Below are 20,813 nucleotides of genomic sequence, written 5' to 3'. Positions count from 1 at the left end.
TTTCCATTTCCCTTTGGTTAGTTGGCTGTTGGATTCCAGTAATCTCTGTGGGTGGTGGTGGTCATGGGCCAAAATTTGTATCAGGTAAAGATTGGTTTTAGAATCTGTGAACTATGGCTTAGCTTTTCTTTGCTTTCCAGGACAAAGAACGAACCCACTTTGAACCTGTCGAATGGAATTGCTCTTGTTATAAACTATCAACATTATGTGAGGTGAAGGATAAAAGCATTGTTGTCCCTCTCCATGTTTTATTCTCCTGTTATGAGTATGAGTGTGGGTAGAAATTGAACATAGCCTCATTTGTCATTTCTTAGTGCCAGGCATTAGCTTCTCTGTAAGAAAAGTGGAAGTAAAACTTTTAATCTATTTGTATTGAAAACTCTCATTATTTCTGGCTCCTTGAATGTATTCTAATTGACCTGAGAACACGTCCCTTCTCCTTTCCATGTCTTATTTTTTCTAGTAATGAAACAACAAATTTCAATCTTATTTACATATGAGAAGAGAGGAAGGACTTGAGAAGGTTCCTTGAACTCTTGGCTAGAAAGATACTATGAACACAAAGGAATTCTTTATATATTATTTTTTGTGCATCGGCATTTTTCAAGGTTTGGAAATCATCTCTACATCCACCTCCAGACTACAAAAAAAAAATCCATGGAGAAGATGGCAAATAAATGGAATTTATTCCTCTGCCTTGCCTTCCTAAGAGAATCCAAAGTGAACATGCATATAGCAAGAAAAAAAAAACAATTTATGATTTAGTCCAAGTAATTTATTCTTTATTCAATAGTTTTTGACTCCATTTGTATGCCCTGAATCAGCACTGGTAGTCATAGGATCTTAAGGTTTGAAGACACTGTTTATGGCTTTTTAGTCTGTTTTACTCTTAGCCAAAAGTACACTTCAGATTAGAATTTTTTTATTCTTTAATATGTGCAGTAAATAAAGTCCCCACTCTTTATCTATCTTTAGTAGTCCTTTACTATCATACAGTCCTTAAAGTTAGACAGCTCATTATCAGAAATTTACTGAAAAAGTTTAAGCCTCTGAACCAGTGTTTGTGGACATATATTCCTGGATGACCTCATCAGTTTAAAGAGAGAGGAAAAATGCTCATTAATATTTCTTCCTATTTAAAAAAGAAAAGCTGTTAGAAAGTAAGCAAGTATCAAATTTCACTAGATTCTTTTAGGAGAGAAAGATGCCCTAATTTTTTCTCATTACTCCTATCAAACAGTAACCTCGGACTCCTTCAGGGGAAGGTGTAGCATGTGTGAGAGCAGATCTAAGTAACACAGGGCTAGTTTTAGGCTGTTGTGATTCAGGGACCCCTTCACCCCTACCCTCACCATGCTAATCTTTGATCTTGGAAACTTCTGCTCAGAACTGTAGACTAATTTCAGTGGAGGAAATATACATTAGTGAATATAAAACTGCCTAGTGGCAGGGATGCCTGGGGGGCTCAGTTGGTTAAATGTCTGACTTTGGCTCAGGTCATGATATGGTTTGTGGGTTCAAGCCCTGTGTCGGGTTCTGTGCTGGCAGCCTGGAGCCTGCTTCAGATTCTGTGTCTCCTTCTCTCCCTCCATCACCCGCTCACTCTCTCTCCCTCAAAAATAAATAAACATTAAAAAAAATTTTAAACTGCATAGTGGCAGCAGAAACAGTAGCCATGATATCATTCCTGAAATTCCAGTTTGTCTGCTCTTTCTATTGCTTGTGATTCCCTGAGTGAGACACAAGTTACTTATTCCAGTAAAACTAATATGGTAGATTATATGATTATGTATATGCTAGAGATATCCAAAGACTTTTGAATGCCCCGAAAATAATTTCTTAAGGGGCACCTGGCTGGCTCTGCCAGTAGAGCATGTGACTCTTAACCTTGGGGTCCTGAGGTCAAGCCCCCCATGTTGGGTGTGGAGCCTATTTTATTTATTTTTAAAGATTTTATTTTAAGTAACCTCTACACCCAGTGTGGGGCTCAAACTCACAACCCTGGGATCAAGAGTCACATGTTCCACTGAGCCAGCCAAGCATGCCATCATAGAACCTACTTTAAAAAAAAAAAGAAGAAAAGGAAAAAAATAAAAAAGAAAATAATTTCTTAAGAAAGAAAAAGTCTAAATTTATCTTACCTGTTTTTTGACAGTAGACCAAAATTTGGTGCAGCTCAATTACTCTGCAGCCGAATCCATCCTGTGCTAGGACATCCAGTAATGCTTTTCATCCCCGATGACGTGGCTGGCATGGGCTCGTTGGGAGAACTGATACTCACTCCAGCTGCTGCTCTGTGTCCCTGCCCAAAGGTCTTTTCCAACCAGCTGAATAGAGTTTCTTCAGTTTCCATATCCTTTTGATGATAAACTCCATCAAAATTTTCAACTTTGTTTTGAAAAATGAATTTTTATATCCCAATTCTAGAAAAGCCTTTAGCATATAAACTCTGTATCTAGAAGCCAGTATAATTTGTATAAAAACAAAAATCCAATGTGAAATCCAGTCTTGAGAAATTTTCCCAAAATACTGAAAACTATAAAATGTGACATATGTGCCACATTCTTTTCATATAATCCAATATGGCTGAAGCATGGAATGGTGCAAGCAGGAGAGATGAGGCTGGAAAATGGTGGACATGGTGGCTCTTTTGTATCACACTTAGGATTGTGAACTTCATTCTCTGTATAGCAGGAAACCATTGAATGTTTTAGGCATCTCAAGCAGCATTGTACAGGATGGGTAGGAGAGATAAGTCAGTAATGACTAAGTGAATAAGTGAACTGGGCAAGAGATAATGCTCGCCTGAATTAAAAATGTGATGAGCATGGAAAAGAGAGACTTATCACTTGAAGGAATCAGTATAATGAGGCAAGCAATTCATTGTGGGGGTAGGGAGAGATTAGGGGCAGGGAATGGCCAAAATTGATGTTAATATTTCTATATCCAGAATAGGCAAATCTATAGAGACAGGAAGTAGATAGATAGGGATTTGGTGGGGGGAGGATGGTAAAAATGTCCTAAAATTGATGGTGGTGATGGTTGCACAACTCTTTGAATATACTATAACCCATTTATACACTTTAAGTGGGTAAGTTGTGTGCTGTGTGATATGTTTAAATCTCAGCTGTTTAAAAACATTTCCATAGGGCCCCTGGGTGGCTCAGTCATTAAGCATCTGACTTTGGCTCAGGTCATGATCTCATGGTTTGTTAGGTCGAGCCCCATGTCAGGTGAGCTTGAGCCCTGGGTAAACACCCACTTCGGGTGAGCCTTGCTTCTCTCTCTGTCTCACGCCTGCCACCCCCCTTGCCGCCCTGGGATTCTCTCTCTGTTTGTCCCTTGTTCGCTTGCGCCATTTCTCCCCCTGCCAAAAAAAACCATTTCAATAGATGGCTGACAGAATAATGATACTATCAATAAGATACAAATCATAAGCAGCAGATTTGGAAGGTAAAGACTTAGCTTAGCTTTAAACATGCTAAGTTTGTAGTTCCTGTAGGACATCCCTTGAAAATGGCAAGTATAGCTATATAGAAATTTTGGTCTGGAATTTGGAAGTGGCCAATTTAGAGATAAATTTTAGAGCCTTAGCATTTTCTCCATCGGAAAGTAAAGTATAGTGCTGTGGTTAGAGCATGGAACAAGAGTGTAAATACTAGATTCACCACTAATTGGCTGTGACTTCATGTAGTTTACTCAACCAGCCTAAGGCTTTATTTCCTCCCCTTTAAAATGGAGATAATAGGGGCACCTGGGTGGCTCAGTTGATTGAGCAGCAAACTCCTGATTTCAGCTCAGGTCATTATTCCAGGTCATGGGATCCAGCCCTGCGTTGGGCTCCATGTGGAGTGTGGAGTCTGCTTAAGGTTCTCTCTTTCTCTCCCTCTGCCCTTCTCCCTCGCTCATGCATGCTCTTTCTCTAAAATTAAAAAAAAAAAAAAAAAATAGGGGCACCTGGATGGCTCAGACAGTTAAGCATCCAACTTCAGCTCAGGTCATGATCTCATGGTTTGTGGGTTTGAGCTCCGCATTGGGCTCTGGGCTGACAGGTCAGGGCCTAGAGCCTGCTTTGGATTCTGTGTCTCCCTCTCTCTCTGCCCCTCCTCTGCTCATGCTCTGCCTCTCTCTCTCTCTCTCAAAAATAAATAAATGTTAAAAAATTAAATTTAAAAATAAATTAATAAAAATAACACTTCATAGATTTATTTGTTTTCCCTTGCAAAGGTTTTGTTGTTGTTGTTGTTGTTGTTTTGGGGTTAGTTTGTTTTAGTATTAATTATATATAATAATCTATATGAAGCTCCCAGCATATTGCCTGACACATAAAAGTGTTCAATAAATGTTAGGTGTTATTGTTATATAATTGAAGCTGTACAAGTAAAATGAAGTTCTAATAGAATATAAAGAATAAGACCAGAAGAAGGCCAAGGTCATGGTATGATAAATGTCAGCTGAAAATATCTTTAGGGAGGAGGAAGGAGCAGGATGGTGATAAAGACTATGCATGGACTTTTGGATTTTAAAACATGCTTTTTCTTAATATCTAGGGCATATAGAAGAGTATAAAGTAAAATAAAAAAGTTTCTCCTCCTCCACATCCCATTCTCCAGAGGGAAAAAGGCAAATTTTTCTATCCTCTTGAAGTTTACATTTAATAGGACATTTTAATAAATAGATGTCAGTAGTGATAAGTACAGTTAAAGATAAAATAAAGCAGGTAAAGAGATAATGACAGGAAAGTTATTTTAAATATTATAGTAAGCGAAGACTCTAGGGAGGTGATGTTTTAGTGAAGATAAAGAAAACTCTGATAGGATTTCAGTTTCTGAAAATGGCAAACTAGGTAATTTAGACCAATCCTCCCATTGAAGACAAATGTTGGATGAAATATTAAGACATAAAAGATTCTAAGAGCTAGTAAATAGGGAGGAATTTCTGGGCGATCACAATAGAGACAGGAATTACAGAAAGCCTGAGCTCAACATTGGGGGCTGCTTTTGCTGTGAGGTCATTTGCAAATTATAGCAAGCAGCTGAGAGGCTAAGATGCACTTCTGAATCAATGTAGGTCAAGAAGGCCAAAGAGTTTAGGGCTTACTGCGCTGGGGGGGTGCTGTTAAAAACACCTCTTGTTTTGGGCAGAGATAACTAAAAGGTTACACTTTAAGGAGTAAGATGAACCTGAAATAAACCATCCTTCACATGAACTGCATATATTTTTTGGGTCATCTGGGAAGGCTAGAAAATCTTAAACTTTAAAATTGGATTAAGATGATTCTAGATATCTAATTCTCCCAGATGTCTTACAGAAGCAAACAAAGATTATTTTCTAGAGGAAGATCACCACATCTGTGCTTCAAATATTTTAACAAATACTTTCTCAAAATGTCCAGCTCATGTGTACATTTCTCTCTCTCTCTCTCTCCATCTCTGTCTCTCTCTCTCTCTCTGACACACACACACAAACCACACGTAAAAGAGTGGACAAGGCAACATGAATAAGAGCTAGCAAAAACAAAAGCAACAGGAGTACCCACTGGGACTTCAGATATTGGTAACATCAGATATTGATTTTAAAAATAAAGAATTATGCTTATTATATTTATGAAATTGAAGGCCAAGCTTAAAAATTTTGCCAGGGAACTGAAAACTATAAAATGTGACATAATTTTTAAAACAACCAAACAGAAACTGTAGAACCAAAAAATACAATAACCAACATTGAAATTAAATAGGCAGATTTAACAGATTAGACACAGCATAAGTGAATTTGTGAAGTAAAAGATAAGGATAGCAAAAACTAGTAAAATAAAGCAAAGAAAGACAAAAGGATAGAAAATACAGAAGAGAGGTTAACAGTGAGAGGAAACAGAACATTTAATGTACATTTAATTCATGTCCCAAAGGAGAAGGGAGAAAATGGGGCAAAAACAGTCGTTGAAGAATCAATGGCTAAGCAACTAAAACAGTTTCAGAGCTCAGCAATCAAGCAGGATAAACAAAAAGATATGCATACCTCTAGGAAATCAAAAACAAGGAAAAAATCAGCTAAGGAAGATGGATTTTCTTCAAAAGAGAAACAAATTGACAGCTGACTTCCTTATACCAACATGAGGTAGTAGTATAATAGTGTTAATGTCTGGAAATTTAAAAACTACCAACCTAGAATTCCATACCCAGTAACAATATTTCTCAAGATAAAAGATAATGTTGGGGCATCTGGGTGGCTCCATTGGTTAAGCATCCAACTCTTGGTTTTGCCTCAGGTCATGATCTTGCAGTTCATGAGTTCGAGCCCAGAGTTGGGCTCTGCACTGACAGTGCAGAGCCTGCTTGGGATTCTCTCTCTCTCTCTCTCTCTCTCTCTCTCTCTCTCTCTCTCTGTCCCTCCCCCATGTGCACGCACGTGCTCTCTTTCTCAAAATAAATAAACTTTTAAAAAAAAAAGATAACCGGGGCACCTGGGTGGCTCAGTCTGTTAAGCATCTGACTTTGGCTCAGGTCATGATTTCATGGTTTGTGAGCTTGAGCCCCGTGTCGGGCTCTGTGCTGACAGCTCAGAGCCTGGAGCCTGCTTCAGATTCTGTGTCTCCCTCTCTCTCTGCCCCTCCCCTGCTCACACTCTGTTTGTCTGTCTCTCTCTCTCACAAATAAACATTAAAAAAATTTTTTTTAAAAGATAACCTACCCATATAAAGGTCATAATTCATATAGTAAGAAGAATTAATTCAACTGACTTTAGAACATAGTGTTTTGACATACATTCTTGGTATATACTCTAAGGATGAAATGAACTGAAAAGTGCTCTTGAAATTCATTTAGTGGTCTTGATTCTTGTTAATAACATTGGTATTACCATACTGAAATTCTTGCATGCATACTTGTTATAAAACAAGTAATTATGTTAAATTGTTAAGAACCAAAAATTTTAGCATAATATAGCAGATGTGGGAGTATAAATTCAAAGGAATAGAATATTTTTATTTTGAAATAAAAAAAATTTTGAAAGTAATCTTTTTTTAAAAAAATGTTCATTTATTTATTTTGGAGAGAGCATGAGCAGAGGAGAGGCAAAGAGAGAGAGAGAATCCCAAGCAGTCTCCATGATGTCAGTGCAGAGGCCAGCGCAGGGCTTGAACTCATGTAACATGAGATCATGACCTGAGCCAAAACCAAGAGTCAGATGCTTAACCAACTGAGCCACCCAGGTGCCCCTGAAAGTAATCTTAAAGTGGAATTGAAAATATCAGTGTGTATGCCCAACTTTTCTGACTTTTGAAATTATATATTTTTTAGCTCTATCTGCTAAAAACAAAAAACAAACTGAGGAGCAATGAGCAGTCCTAGTATCCAGAATGTGTTCTCTAAATGTCATTGCTCACTAAAAAGGAGGAATGGCTGATTCCAGGCCTAAAGTAGAAATGTACAAGATGAGCATGGGTATCTTGTTGAGCCAGAAAGCAAAGAAACTATCAAAGGCCATGAGATTCTGTCAGAGAATTTCAGAAATTCCACTTCCAGCCATGAACAAATAACAGGGACTGGATCCAACCTCCTACCTTGAACAATTTAAAAAATTATATTAAACAACAGAGAGTATAGGACAGTGGTTCTAGAGAGAGGAGAAACAAATAAACCCTGTATTGCACCACCGTACTACCTAGAGAAGTTCACCAGGAGGGTATACCCAACGAGAGTCTGGTGGATCTGAGTTGAGAAGACGAAGTTCAGAGTTAGGGAGGTCCAGGGAAGCTAGAACTTACAGAAAAGAGTGCCAAAGAGGAGATAAAATACACAGAGAGAGCTCCAGATAGAGGAGAATCCCTGGAGTGCACACAGAGCTGGAAATAGTTTTTGTTCCTGCCAGGCAGGATGGAAAACATAAAGCATCAGGTAGAGTCCTAAGAAGGATTTGCTTGAATATAGTGGAGAAGTTAGCTTTAGCCTATAGGGTTCCCTGGTCCCACCTAACAAAGCTTAAGAGTAAGACCCAAAAGGCTCAAACTGTTCCCAAGTAACTTTATAGTGTCCCAGAAAAAAAGTACAAGAATATTTACAGGAATACAAAAGTATCCTGCATTCAGTGAGGTAAACTTCACAATGCTGGGCATCCAATAAAAAATTACTTGGTATGCAAACAAGCAGGAAAATAGGACCCATAATAAAAAATCAGAACTGCCCAGAAATGGCATAGGTAATAGGATTAGTAAACAAGGACATTAAGACAGGTATAACTGGAGGTACCTGGGTGGCTCAGTCCGTTAAACATCTGACTCTCGGTTTCAGCTCAGGTCATGATCTCATAGTTCGTGAGTTCAAGCCACATCAGGCTCTGCACTATCAGTGTGGAGCCTGCGTGGGATATTTTCTCTCTCTCTCTGCCCCTCCCACACTCTATCTCTCTCTCTCAAAAAGAAATAAACTTTAAAACAAAGGTATAACTGTATCCCATATATTCAGGAAGTGAAAGGGAAAAAATTGAACATATTAACTAAAGACACAAAAGATGTGAAAACCTAAATTGAACGTCTAGAGATAGAAATTAAAATTTTTAGGGTGAAGATACACTAGATGAGATTAGTGACAGATTTACACATTGCAGAGAAATAGATAAGTGAACTTGAATACATAGCAATAGAAACTAAAATGAAACAAGGGACTAAAAAAAATGAATAAAGTTTCTGTGAACTGTGGGATAACTTCAGGTGACCTAATTCAGGGACATGTAATTCAATTCCTGCAGGGAGGGAGGGCAGATAAAATATTTGAGGAAATAATGCCCCCCCAAATTTCCAAATTTGATGAAAAGTATGAACCTGCAGAGCCAAGATCAGCAAACTTGAAACATAAGAAACATGAATCAAATCATACCAAGATACACCATAATCATTGATTAAAATCAGTGATAAAGAATCTTAAAAGCGACTAGAGGTAGAAAGACACGTTTACATAGTGAGGAACAAAGATGCAAATTACTGCAGATTTCTCATTGGGAACTGTAAGCTACAAGAAAGTGAAGCAACATTTTTAAAATAATAAAGGGGAAAAAATCCCTTAATCTGGATTCTATACTAGGAGAAAATATATTTCAAAAATGGAAGCAAAATAAAGAATTTATCAGACATACAAAAGACTTCACCAGCAATCTATATTATAAGAAATGTGAAAGGAAATGCTTCAGTCAGAAGAAAAATGCTATCAGATGGAATTCTGGGTCTACACAAATAAAGAAGAGCCCTGGAAATCATAACTATCTGGATAGGTATAAAAGATTTTTTCCCCATTTAAAAAATCTCTTTAAAAGATAATTGACTTTTTATGGGGTGCCTGGGTGGCCCGGTGCGTTAAGCATCTGACTCTTGATATCGGCTCAGGTCACGATCTCATGATTTGTGACATGGAGTCCCACGTCAGGCTCTGTCTGCGCTGATAGCACAGAGCCTACTTGGGATTCTCTCCCTCTCTCTGCCCCTTCCCCGTTTGCACATGCATGCACACATACTCTCTCTCAAAATAAACAAACATTAAAAAAAGTTTTTAATAAAAGATAATTGACTTTTGAAAGCAAAAAATGCCATCAGAGTATATTATATGTGGAAGTAAAATGTGTGAGAATAGCACAAAGGCCAAGAGAGGAGAAATGGAAGTATATTATTCCCGGATTCTTATACTATATGTATGTGCAACTGTTATAATATCACTTAAAAGGTAGACCGTAATAAATTAAAGTTGTATACTATAAAGCCTAAAGCAATCCCTAAGTTGCTTCAACAAAGAATTATAACTAATAAATCAAAAAAAGTGGGTGGTGCCTGGGTGGCTCAGTTAAGCATCCGACTTCGGTTCAGGTCATGGTCTCACGGCTCCTGGGTTCAAGCCCTGTGTCAGGCTCTGTGCTGACTGCTCAGAGCCTGGAGCCTGCTTCAGATTCTGTGTCTCCCTCTCTGTCTGCCTCTCCCCCATTACACTCTGTCTCTTCTTCAAAATTAAATAAACATTAAAAATTTTTTTTTAAGTGATAAAATGGAATTATAAAAAACACCAGTCCAAAGTAGAATCCAAAAATAGAAAAGAGGAAAAAGAAAAAAAAAAAAAAGGAAACAATGTAAGGAGAAAATGCCAAACACATAACAAGATTGTAGACTTAAAACCCAACCATAGCAGTATGTATATTAAATGTAAATAGTTTAAACAGCCCATCAAAAGTCACACACTTTGACTCTTCGGACACTCCACTCACTGAGTTTGTAGCACCTCAAAGCTAGCCTGGCTCTGAACAGTGGATGTGTTGGCCTTAGCTCCCGTTTTAATGTCTTCTTGGATTTGGGATAGAGACTTCATTTATGGGCACTGTCTCACTTTGTTCTGCTGTGACTTTTCATAATGCCCCAGTGCCTACTGGGTGAGGATTTTAATCTTCATACTTAATGCCTCGTGTTTACCCTTTTCACAAGAGGATGAAAACAAAAAAGATTAAGGAAAATATATTCCTGGTTTCTTCAGCCTTGGTTCAGGGAACAAAAAGTGTTAAGTATTAGTTCTTAACTGGGTAATTTTGCCCTCAGAGGACATTTGGGAATGTCTGGAGACATTTTTGACTGTCATGACTCAGGGGGAGGGTGCCACTGGCATCTAGTGGGTAGAGGCCAGGGATACTGCTAAACGTCCTACAGTGCACAGGACAGCCCCTACAACAAAGAATTATCTGGCCCAAAGTGCCAATAGTGCTTAGGTGGAGAAACCTTGGGTTTAAAAGAGTGAGAGTGGGAGTAAAATCAAGAGAAGAAAACCGGGGAACCTGGGTGTCTCAGTAGGTTAGGCGTCCAACTTCGGTTCAGGTCATGATCTCACAGTCTGTGAGTTTGAGCCTCATGCCGGGCTCTGTGCTGACAGCACAGAGCCTGGAGCCTGCTTCTCATTCTGTGTCTCCCTCTCTCTCTGCTCCTCCCCTGCTCACTCTCTGTCTCAAAAATAAATAAACATTAAAAAAAAAGAGAAGGAAACCATTTCAGGGGCCTGTCCCCTTTGTCTTGGTTAGAGAATAGGGTTAGAGAAAGTAAGGAGTTTCCTTCTTAATCTGAATATACTCAAGTACTTACTGAAAGATATATCTTTGTATATATTTGTAGCATGTATCACACTGTATTACAGTTTACTGTTTTTTATGTGTGTCTCCAGTACTATAAATATGATAACTTGAAGGTAGGTATTAAATCTTAATAAATATTAATAAACTAATATTAATTTTATTTATTATAAATACATATTAATGAATTTTATTTATTATTAATATTAATAAATCTTAATAAAAATATTCATCTTTGTGTCCTCTGAACTTACTATGGTGTTTAGCCTGTAGTACCACTCAAACGTATGATGGAATGAGCAAGATGAAGAAATAAACTAATTGTCCAATACTATACCTGTAGCACACACTTACTGAACTCAGAATAAATTTCTAGGGATTCTAGTGGATCTGTCTGTGGTGCCTCACACCTGTATTCAATGTGAAAAGGCTTAATATGTAATTAGCTAGCACCATAGTTTATTTCTGAGAGTGTGAACCAGGTCAGTATTATGTTTGTTTTATGCAAATGAATATATTGTCATTTAAAAAAAAACCTAAAATTTGGCAGTTTTCTTTAGCGACTATACATATTTCTATATGGACCGTCAGGCCTGCCTCTGATATTGCCAAGTCAGAAGCAGCCAACTACTACTGTCTTCGAAGATACCTCTTTCTTCATTGACTGGAAGAAATACCACTTGTGTCTGGTGCCCAATTTGGATCTCAGTTTGGATAGAGGTATATCTCCCTCTCTTTGCACAGGGATAAAGAAACCTGGAGAATATTATATAAATGCAAGTAAATATAAATAGCAGGTGTACATAAAAAACAGGACCCAGTGATCTGATGGCTTAGGTTGGGTGGTGCTGTTAGGGGTCTGGCTGAGAATCCATGTGAAGTGCAGCAAACAACAGGTCAACAGGCAAAGCTCCATTAGAGCCTGTTTTGGCATTACATGTTAATGCTGGTTTTTCTCTCACTTCCTCTACTGGCTCCTCTCTTCCTGGTCCTCTGAGGTAGTCATTGAGCCTTCATTTTCTAAGGACTTGTTCAGAGGGTTTCTCTTATACCTTAATCTGTTTTAGAAAGGATAGTAAAAGATTAATAACATCTTTGAACTATTGTGGAAGAGAAATGTTTCCTAATGAAATGAGAAAATGCACATAAAATTACTTAGAAAATATTACCATATAAATGCAAGGCAGGAGTACAAACTATATAGTAATCAAATAAGAAACTAGCTATAAGATTTATGCAGAGCCTGACCACATTAGCTTTGGATGAATTACACTGAGTTGGACACCTAATAACTGGATCAAAAAATAAAACTGGGAAGTAGGAATATGCAAACATGAGGTGATATCTAGGAGCTTTACAATGTTGAACTTGACTGTTATTAGCTAGAATTCTTTGAAATTTAGACGGTAGTCTGGTCACCTGGATCCTGAGGAAGGTAGCCAGTGGGGAATAGGTATTCTAGAGCTGTGATGGCATGAGGAGACTGGAGCCTCCTGGAACGGAGTATTTCTAGGGGAATGACAGAGTCTTCTCTAGGAAGTAAGCTTCAGAGTAAGGGTTTTTTTTCTTGAATAGGTAGTTATTCCAGAGGGTGGGATGAAAGAAGCCTGTCCTTGGACGGGGTCTCTGGAGATGAATGGTTTTGTGAAGAAAGAATGCTTGGTCTTAACTAGGGGATGTCATGCCATTACAATTTTTGAATCTCTCGGGCTCTCCATATCTCCTTTTGTCTTTCATTTTTATTTTCATGCTTTGTTAGTTTTTTTTTTTTTTTCCCGATTTTTGATGCCTGAACTTGCTCAGTTAACTTTGGAGATGAATAATGTAGAAAATATCTCCTCATCTTCCTCCATCATTACTCTAAGGGACAGAACCAGGATGTGGAAATACACGGAGGTATTTCTCTGAATGGATCTGGATGGAATTTAGGACTATCATGATTGTGTTTTAAAGGATCCAGGTGCTAGAAAGTGACGGTAGGGCATCAGATTACTTGGGAGTATAAATATAATATAGTGATGTGGTTCAGAACACAGATTTTGGAGTCAGTCTAAAACAGATCCACCACTTGCTGTCTCATGGTGGGCAATGTATTTAACCTATTTGTACTTCTTATCTGTAAAATGGCGTAAGAATAGGTCCTATGTCTTAGTGTTGTTGTGAAGTCTAAATATTTAGATAGTTCATGTGAAGAATTTAACAAAATACAAAGCGTGTAGTAAACACTTAATACAAATTAATTGTTATCATTACTCGGGTTTGACTCTGACGTCTGCCTCTTACTAGTGATACCTACCTTAGAAAGTTGTATAAAGAATGAATAAATGTATCGTATTAGTGTTTCCCAATAAATTCTACAGCATGCTGCTTGGTTTACATTTTGCACACTCAGTTGCTACTTTGATGTTCCTTCTATGAGTCACTATATTTGCTTCCATCATGTGGATAGAGAAACAGGTTCAGGAGGAAAAGGGAGTGTTTGATTTTAGATCTTAGATCATTCTTTGTTTGAGGTATAGGTTCTTTATTCACTTAGCATTCTGAGGGCCTTACTTATCTTAGAATACTGTATAATATCTTGTCCTCTAGATTTGGTGCTTCCAGATGTGAGCTATCAGGTGGAATCCAGTGAGGGGGATCAATCTCAGAATATGGACTCCCAGGGACAGACTCTGCTGCTTTTTCTCTTTGTGGATTTCCACAGCGGATTTCCAGTCCAGCAAACAGAACTCTGGAGTAGGTATAGGGGCTGCCAGTATGGGTGTGATTAAATGTTAAGAGAGTAAAGAAAGGGAGACTTTATCTGAATTACATATATAATTACATATATTTCTGTAGAATAATGAATTTTAATAAAAAATCTTAAATAGGTTAAACAGATTATATGCTGTGTAGAAAAGATCTGTATCTTAAAATGAAACCTCACTTAAATGATGACATTCCCAGAATGTTCAGAAATCAGCAGATACTTTCTATAATGCTCTTTAAAAAGAGGCTATTGGGGCGCCTGGGTGGCTTGGTCGGTTAAGTGTCTGACTTCAGCTCAGGTCATGATCTCACGGTCCGTGAGTTCGAGCCCCGCATCGGGCTCTGTGCTGACAGCTCAGAGCCTGGAGCCTGTTTCAGATTCTGTGTCTCCCTCTCTCTCTGCTCCTCCCCTGCTCGCGCTCTATCTCTCTCTCTCTCAAAATAAATAAACATTAAAAAAAAAATTAAAAAAAAAAAGAGGCTATTACCTTAGATGAGTGGTTCTCAACCTTAGCTCCATGATATATTACCTGGGGAGCTTCTAAAAATGCCCAAACTTTACCCCCAGGGATTATGATTTCCTTGGACTGAGGCAGTGCTCTGATACCAGTATGTTTTTAAAGCTTAGGCCTGAGAACTGTCCACCACATTATTGCCTTTCCAGGTGGAATCAAGAAATGTTACTGGCCTTGCTTGGCCTTGACACAGTATCTCAACTACAACATAAGGTGTGGGAAGCATATTGGTATGAATAACTTTATGTCATTGTCACATAGACCTCTGGGAAGGGAGAAATTGTCCTCGTTCAGGCATACAAGGGGGAGCCTTTAGTATCTAACAAATTGATGATAACCTGCTATCAGAAAGTTTCTGTTTGGTGGTCCATGAAACATGCATCAGAATCACCTGGAGTATTTGAAAATGTGTTTCTTCCTGAGCCAAGAATCAATTCATTGTTTTGTTATAATATAAAAATATGGAATGGCTCAAGAATCTGCATTCTTAAAAATATTCTCAGGTAACTTTTAAATTTAGTAAAGTTTGAAAAACACTGAATATGAGCAGGAGTTAGCGTATGTGTTTTAATCCAATAAACCCTGAGGGATAAATTTACGTGTTTCTCAATGCCCTTCTAAACTTTGAGGGAAGTAGCAAGAAGTGGAGCTTATAAATATGTGGGGAAAGGCTCATAAGCCTCCCTTTTGATGCTCCCAGTATGTTTCTGTATTCTTTCTCTGTGAGCCAGTGTTTTTTCTTGGGACTCTACTCTGAGCCATTCCAGTGCTTGTTTGGTGTGGCCCTGCTCCCACTGAGTCATGAGAGAAATGACACAACTTATATCCCCAGATCAGAAGAGCTCATGCTGATTGGTGCCAACTATTTTTTGAACAAACTATTGTCAGTTGTGGGATTCTTCCTGCTGCCTGCCCTCCATGCATCTCCTGGCTTTCTTCACTATCTATATATTGTTGAGGAGAGAAGCACTATCTTCCTGGGCTCTGCCTTGCAACTCTTTATTTGAGGAGCTGTTTTTGTCTGATGCCCCTGGTGTTCTGTTCATTAAGGCCCTGGAATGGGAGCATAGAAGAGACCCAAACTAATGAGGCTTCCAGCAGTGAAGACAGAATGAGGTTGCGTAGGGTTGTTACCTGGCTCACACTCATATGGACAGAGGCTGATAAGAGAAGAGCTTAGTATAGGGGAAAGGACTTCAGGTAGAATCAAGAGAGCTGGTGTTGTTGTTGTTGTTGTTGTTGTTGTTCATTTAGTTTTTGAGAGAGTGAGTGAGCAGGGGAGGGGCAAAGAGAGAGGGAGAGAGAGAATCCCAAGCAGGCTCCATGCTGTCAGCGCAGAGCCTGATGTGGGGCTCAAACTCACAAACTGTGAGATCATGACCTGAGCCAAAATCAAGAGTCAGATGCTTTAACCAACTGAGTCACCCAGGCGCCCCTAGAGAGCTGGTTCTAACTTTACTTCTGCCAAATCAAATTCCTCAGTGGTTTTTCAGAAGCAAGTCTCATAAATCAGCTGATCCTCTCTTTTCATATATTTAACATGAGATTGGTAGACTAGGGGCTAAAAGGCCCTTTCAAGTCTCAAGACCCTCTGAAGACTTAAGATCTACTATCTTCTAGTGAGGTTGTTTTGTTGTTGTTTTTTTTCCGTGTGTGTGTGTGTGTGTGTGTGTGTGTGTGTGTGTGTGTGTTTGGGAGAGTGCAAGCAGAGGAGGGGCAGAGAGAAGAGGACAGAGGATCAGAAGCAGGCTCTGTGCTGGTGGGCTGACAGCAGCGAGTTTGATGTGGGGCTTGAACTCACAAACCACGAGATCATGACCTGAGCTGAAATCAGACGCTCAACTGACTGAGCCACCCAGGTGCCCCCCTGATTTTTTTGAGGTCTTCTAGAGGGAGTACCACATTCAGTCTTCCCTAGGATGATGTAAAGTGTGATACCATGTTCTGAATCCTATTATTCCTGAATCCTCCCATACCTGAAGAACTCAGATTCCTTAAAACCAGTGTTTTCTATCATTCTTGTAGTAAGTACTGTGATAGTTTATACATGTCTGCTTATCTTGACTCTGAAGGCCTGCAGCATCTCAGGTAGTGACAATACTGAATTAAATAGAAATTCATCACTGCATTAGTAAACATAGTATCTTTTTAAATTTCCTGACATATCTGGTGGTTTAGGACTAGCCTTTGAAAAAAGATGTACTGTGAAGGTAGGTAGATACAGATATATGGATAGAGATATAGTAATTTTATCTTCTTTCTCCCTTATTCTTTTTCATATCCTTGAAAGCTTTCTGTAGAGCTACTTTTAGGAAACAGATTGTGCAGAACTACAGTCTGTTTCCATGTGTCTTAAAAAAAATCACTGGCCTCCTGCCCACCTTGTCATGGTAACTTTTCTATGATTAACTCATTATTTTGCTACAGCGTTAAAGGCATCTGGTGGTATCAGCAGTTTTAGGAGAACAAACTTGTAGCTTTTTAATTAAATGTCTGCTTTCAAAGGGGTCTAACTGATTTCTTGAGGCTATTCTTAGGACCAAACTATAGAAAACAATCCATATGATATCATCATAGCAATAGCAATATTTTCCCTTTGAATATTGCAATGTACATTTTAGAACACTTCATATATATTATCCTAGTTTATCTGCACAACATGCCTGTGAGAGCGGGTGTTATAAAGCCAATTTTAGTTTTGAAGTGAGAACAGTCAAGTGACTTGGTCACCATTAGTTAGTGGTAGAATTCACTCTAGAATCTATGTTCTCCTAACTCCAATTTTGGACCCTTTTTGAGCAGATCACATATTACATTCCTTTCTGGGAAAGCATCTTTGTGCCTTGTGGTAGAAAATGTACTTTCTGGTTTGCATTTTTAATGCAGCCCTGAGAAAAGCCAGCCAGCCGTTGGCTGCTTCACCATAGTACCTTTGAACAGACTTTTCAGGGTAGAGTAGAAAAACACTGAAAAGGAAAGGTTTCCTCAGGTGTGAAGTGAATTTGTCTTCCTGTGTCTGTTGCCTCTGAGTCATCAATGCGAGCCTACTGCTGGATGACATATTTTGCCTGTCACTCTTACCTGTTAGCTATTCTGCTGTGCAGTGGTGCCTGTGGTTACTTTATCAGAAATAAAGTACTTTTTCTATACCACAGCATATCTGAGAGGATTAAGACCCTGACAGTAGCAGTGGCTCACCACGGCAGTGATGCTCAAACAGGAGATGAGTAGGGTAGATACAACTCTCCAGGAGGCTTTCCTCTTCCTCATTCTCCTGTTCTTTCAGAGTCACAAGTATCATTGTAGTGATGTGGTATATATTTCTGTTTCTAATATTAATCAAATAGGAACCCTCACTTGTTTCTTCAAAAATAATGTCAAGCTTCGCATTAATTTTTGAAGCTTTCTTTCATTTGTAAGTGGAACTGGGTGGGTTTGTAAGTTGCTGGGATTTTTGGGGGCAGTGGGGGACTAAAAAAGTAATTATTTGTAGATAGGCAGAAGTGGCCTCTTCTTCTAAGAGCCTCTTTCTCATGCCCACCCTGACTCACAGCACATGAACATCAGTCTTAAAGTAGCCATTCTCACTCCCCTTAGGAGCCCATACTTTGCTCACCGTTCATCTCAGTGCCATCCTCACGGAGAGCCACAGTGTAGTGCAAGCTTCCATCCAGGTGACTGTGGACCAGGCCTTGGAACAGTATCACCAGGCTGCCAAGGTAATAAGAAATTCATAACTCCTTTTCTCCTACTTTCTCTAAGACAAAGAACTAGAGGAGCACCTGGGTGGCTCAGTCAGTTGAGCGTCCGACTTTGGCTTGGGTCATGATCTCGCAGTTCATGAGTTCCAGCCCCATCGGGCTTGATGCTGTCAGCACAGAGCCCTCTTCAGATCCTCTCTGTCTCTCTCTCCCACTGTCTCTCTACCCCTCCCCTGCTTGTGTCTGAAGCAGGCTCCAGCTCAGAAGCAGTGCTGACAGCTCAGAGTCTAATGTGGGCTCAAAGCCAAGAACAGTGAGATCATGACCTGAGCCAAAGTCGGACACTTAACCAACTGAGCCACACAGGCACCCCAAGAAATCTTTAAAAAGAAAAAAAGAAAAAAACTAGAGGATATGACAGACCTGGAGAGCCTTCCTCGCTTAATGCCCTCTTCCTCTTTTGTCACCTTGGCTGATCCTTACACTGCCTGTAGTCTAGGAACTCAGGCTTTAACTTAGGATATGTCATTGTAACCATCTTGCAATAGTACTTCCATAATACTACAATTCTACTAGTAGTCCTACCTACTAGTAGGTGAATTTGAGTAAATAGGGACAAAATAATAGAGAAAAATGACTGATAATGCACCTGTTCCTTACTATCTTCCCTTCACACACATACTTCTGGAGCTATTGCTTCACTAAATCTTATATTCTCCCCCCATTTCCCAATGCTTTATAACATCACTTTCTCTTATCTGACTTTCTGATTTCCTCCATCCTGTGTACTTGTGGTAACATATTTCTTCATATGGTCCCCTTCTCAGGGGAAAAAACCAACCACACTAAGAGCAAAGTTTAAAGCTTTTTGTTTTTAAATACTATGTGCATCTGTTTTATTGCCTAGTGTCTTATGGGTTGGTTATCTTTTCTGAATGTGTCTGTGTCAGTAAGTCATCTCTGTAAAAGGGGAGTATATTGTTTCAGTACCTCAGTGTCCTTTATATGACATGATCTCAGTAAGTATTGTTGATGGGGGGGTGGGGGAAGAATTGTTGAAATCCTGCCCTTACTGAAATCTTTGATTCCTTGGGGATTCTCTGAACCAGCAGCTTGGGATTATTTTAAACTGCCATCTCCCCTTACTTGTTATGTTCCTTAGGATCATCAGAAATTGCAGGCCTCACTCTCAGTGGCTGTGAATTCCATCATGAGTATCGTGACTGGAAGCACCAGCAGTAGCTTCCGAAAGATCTGCTTCCAGGCCCTTCAAGTTAGTAGACTGGAGCCACTTAAAAGTGCCAGGTTTTTAACAATATTCTACCACCGATCTTAGTAATATGCGCAGAGCTTTTAGAAGCATTTCATTTTAGCCTCTTGTGATCCTATATGGTATCAGGCTTGTGGTGTTTTAAAAAACATTTGTTGAATGGATAGTGTACTATTTTATAAATGAGAAAATAAGTTATTTAAAATTTCCACTTCCTTTAGGTCACATAGCTAGCTACAGTTAGAGCTAAGACTAGATCAGTGATTCCAAGTTCCTTAATGAAGAATGTTTGTTACCTCGTGGTTACAGAAAACATTGGAAATAACTGAGTAGCCTTATTTGGCAGTATGGAATAGCGTAACAGTTGAAATTAGAGGCCTGAGTTCAATTCAGAACTGGCTATGTGGACTCAGGCCTCTGAGCTTCATCTATAAATTGGAAAAAATAATAGTACCTCACAGGGTTGTTATGAGCGTAAGGGCTAAGTATATAGGATATGGTAGGTTCTGGATAAATGTTAGTTTCCTTCCTTTTAGAATTCTGTGCTGACCAGTTGGTATTATCAGTGGGGTGACACATTCATTCTGTGTCTATTTTATTTTTTGTACTTTATCTTGAAAAAATAGAATAATGTATTCAAATTAAAAAATACCTAATAATATGTATCAGTGTAATTACAATTTTTGCATATTATCTCATATAAGCTATATTGTATAGTTGTAACCAACATATTCTATATTCATATATAATTTGACATTTCCTCATTTCAGCTGTCTTAAAATTTGTATCAGTTACCCAGTTCTACTACATTGATTTAATCTGATTTAATAAACCATTCCCCTAATGATAGACATTTAGGTTGCTTGTATTCTTTTTGCTAATATAAATAGTATTTCAGTTAATACCTCTATGTGATATCTTGCTTCTTTTGAATTATTTCTTAGAATAAATTTCTATACATGGAGTTACTAGGTCTAAGAGTATAACACCTTTATAATCTAGTGCATCTTACAGCTTCAACTATCTGGGTCATGTGGATAGCACAGGGTAATGAAAAGAACACTATGTTGGCAATTCTAAAGTCAGTCCTAACTTTTGTACTGACTAGCTGTGAGATCTTCAGTGGATCACTTCTCCTTTTTAGATTTCAGTATTCTTGTCTATAAAATTAGTGTGTTGTGTTAGGTGGTTGCTCTTGTCCCCTTTAACTCTAATATCCTACAATTCTATACTAAAAAGTAGAGGTTATTACCCATTGCTTATGGATGCTAACTATCATCTTGTTCCTTTCTTCCCTAAAAGACTTACCCGAGGAAAGTTTCTTATTTCAGCCTTATTTGAATACAGTGGAACCTATGCTGTCTTGGAACTTGTTCTGGAGGAGAGCAATTTACATAATCCTTTTATGAACAGATGGATCTCTGGGATGTGTACCTCCTATAGAGATAAGAGAACAAAGGCCTTGTTTGAAAGATCTTGCTTAGGTAACAG

At 38.7% G+C, this 20,813-nt stretch overlaps 1 protein-coding gene across 1 annotated transcript in view; it reads left to right on the top strand.

The window, feature by feature from the left end:
- The window catches only part of CUNH11orf80 (chromosome unknown C11orf80 homolog), a 96,493-nt gene that overhangs the window by 59,010 nt on the left and 16,670 nt on the right, over positions 1-20,813 (top strand). The window contains exons 7-12 of the mRNA XM_019415115.2: positions 141-212; positions 2,156-2,351; positions 11,658-11,808; positions 13,678-13,824; positions 17,949-18,070; positions 19,215-19,325. Coding sequence (XP_019270660.2) covers positions 141-212; positions 2,156-2,351; positions 11,658-11,808; positions 13,678-13,824; positions 17,949-18,070; positions 19,215-19,325 — 799 coding nt within the window. The remainder of the gene's footprint in view (positions 1-140; positions 213-2,155; positions 2,352-11,657; positions 11,809-13,677; positions 13,825-17,948; positions 18,071-19,214; positions 19,326-20,813) is intronic.

This window comes from Panthera pardus, unplaced genomic scaffold (genome assembly GCF_024362965.1).
Source record: "Panthera pardus isolate Hobbes unplaced genomic scaffold, ASM2436296v1 HiC_scaffold_12, whole genome shotgun sequence".
Lineage (NCBI taxonomy): Eukaryota > Metazoa > Chordata > Mammalia > Carnivora > Felidae > Panthera > Panthera pardus.
The sequence above is the reverse complement of the archived record's forward strand: the minus strand, read 5'-3'. Positions and strand labels throughout refer to the sequence as shown.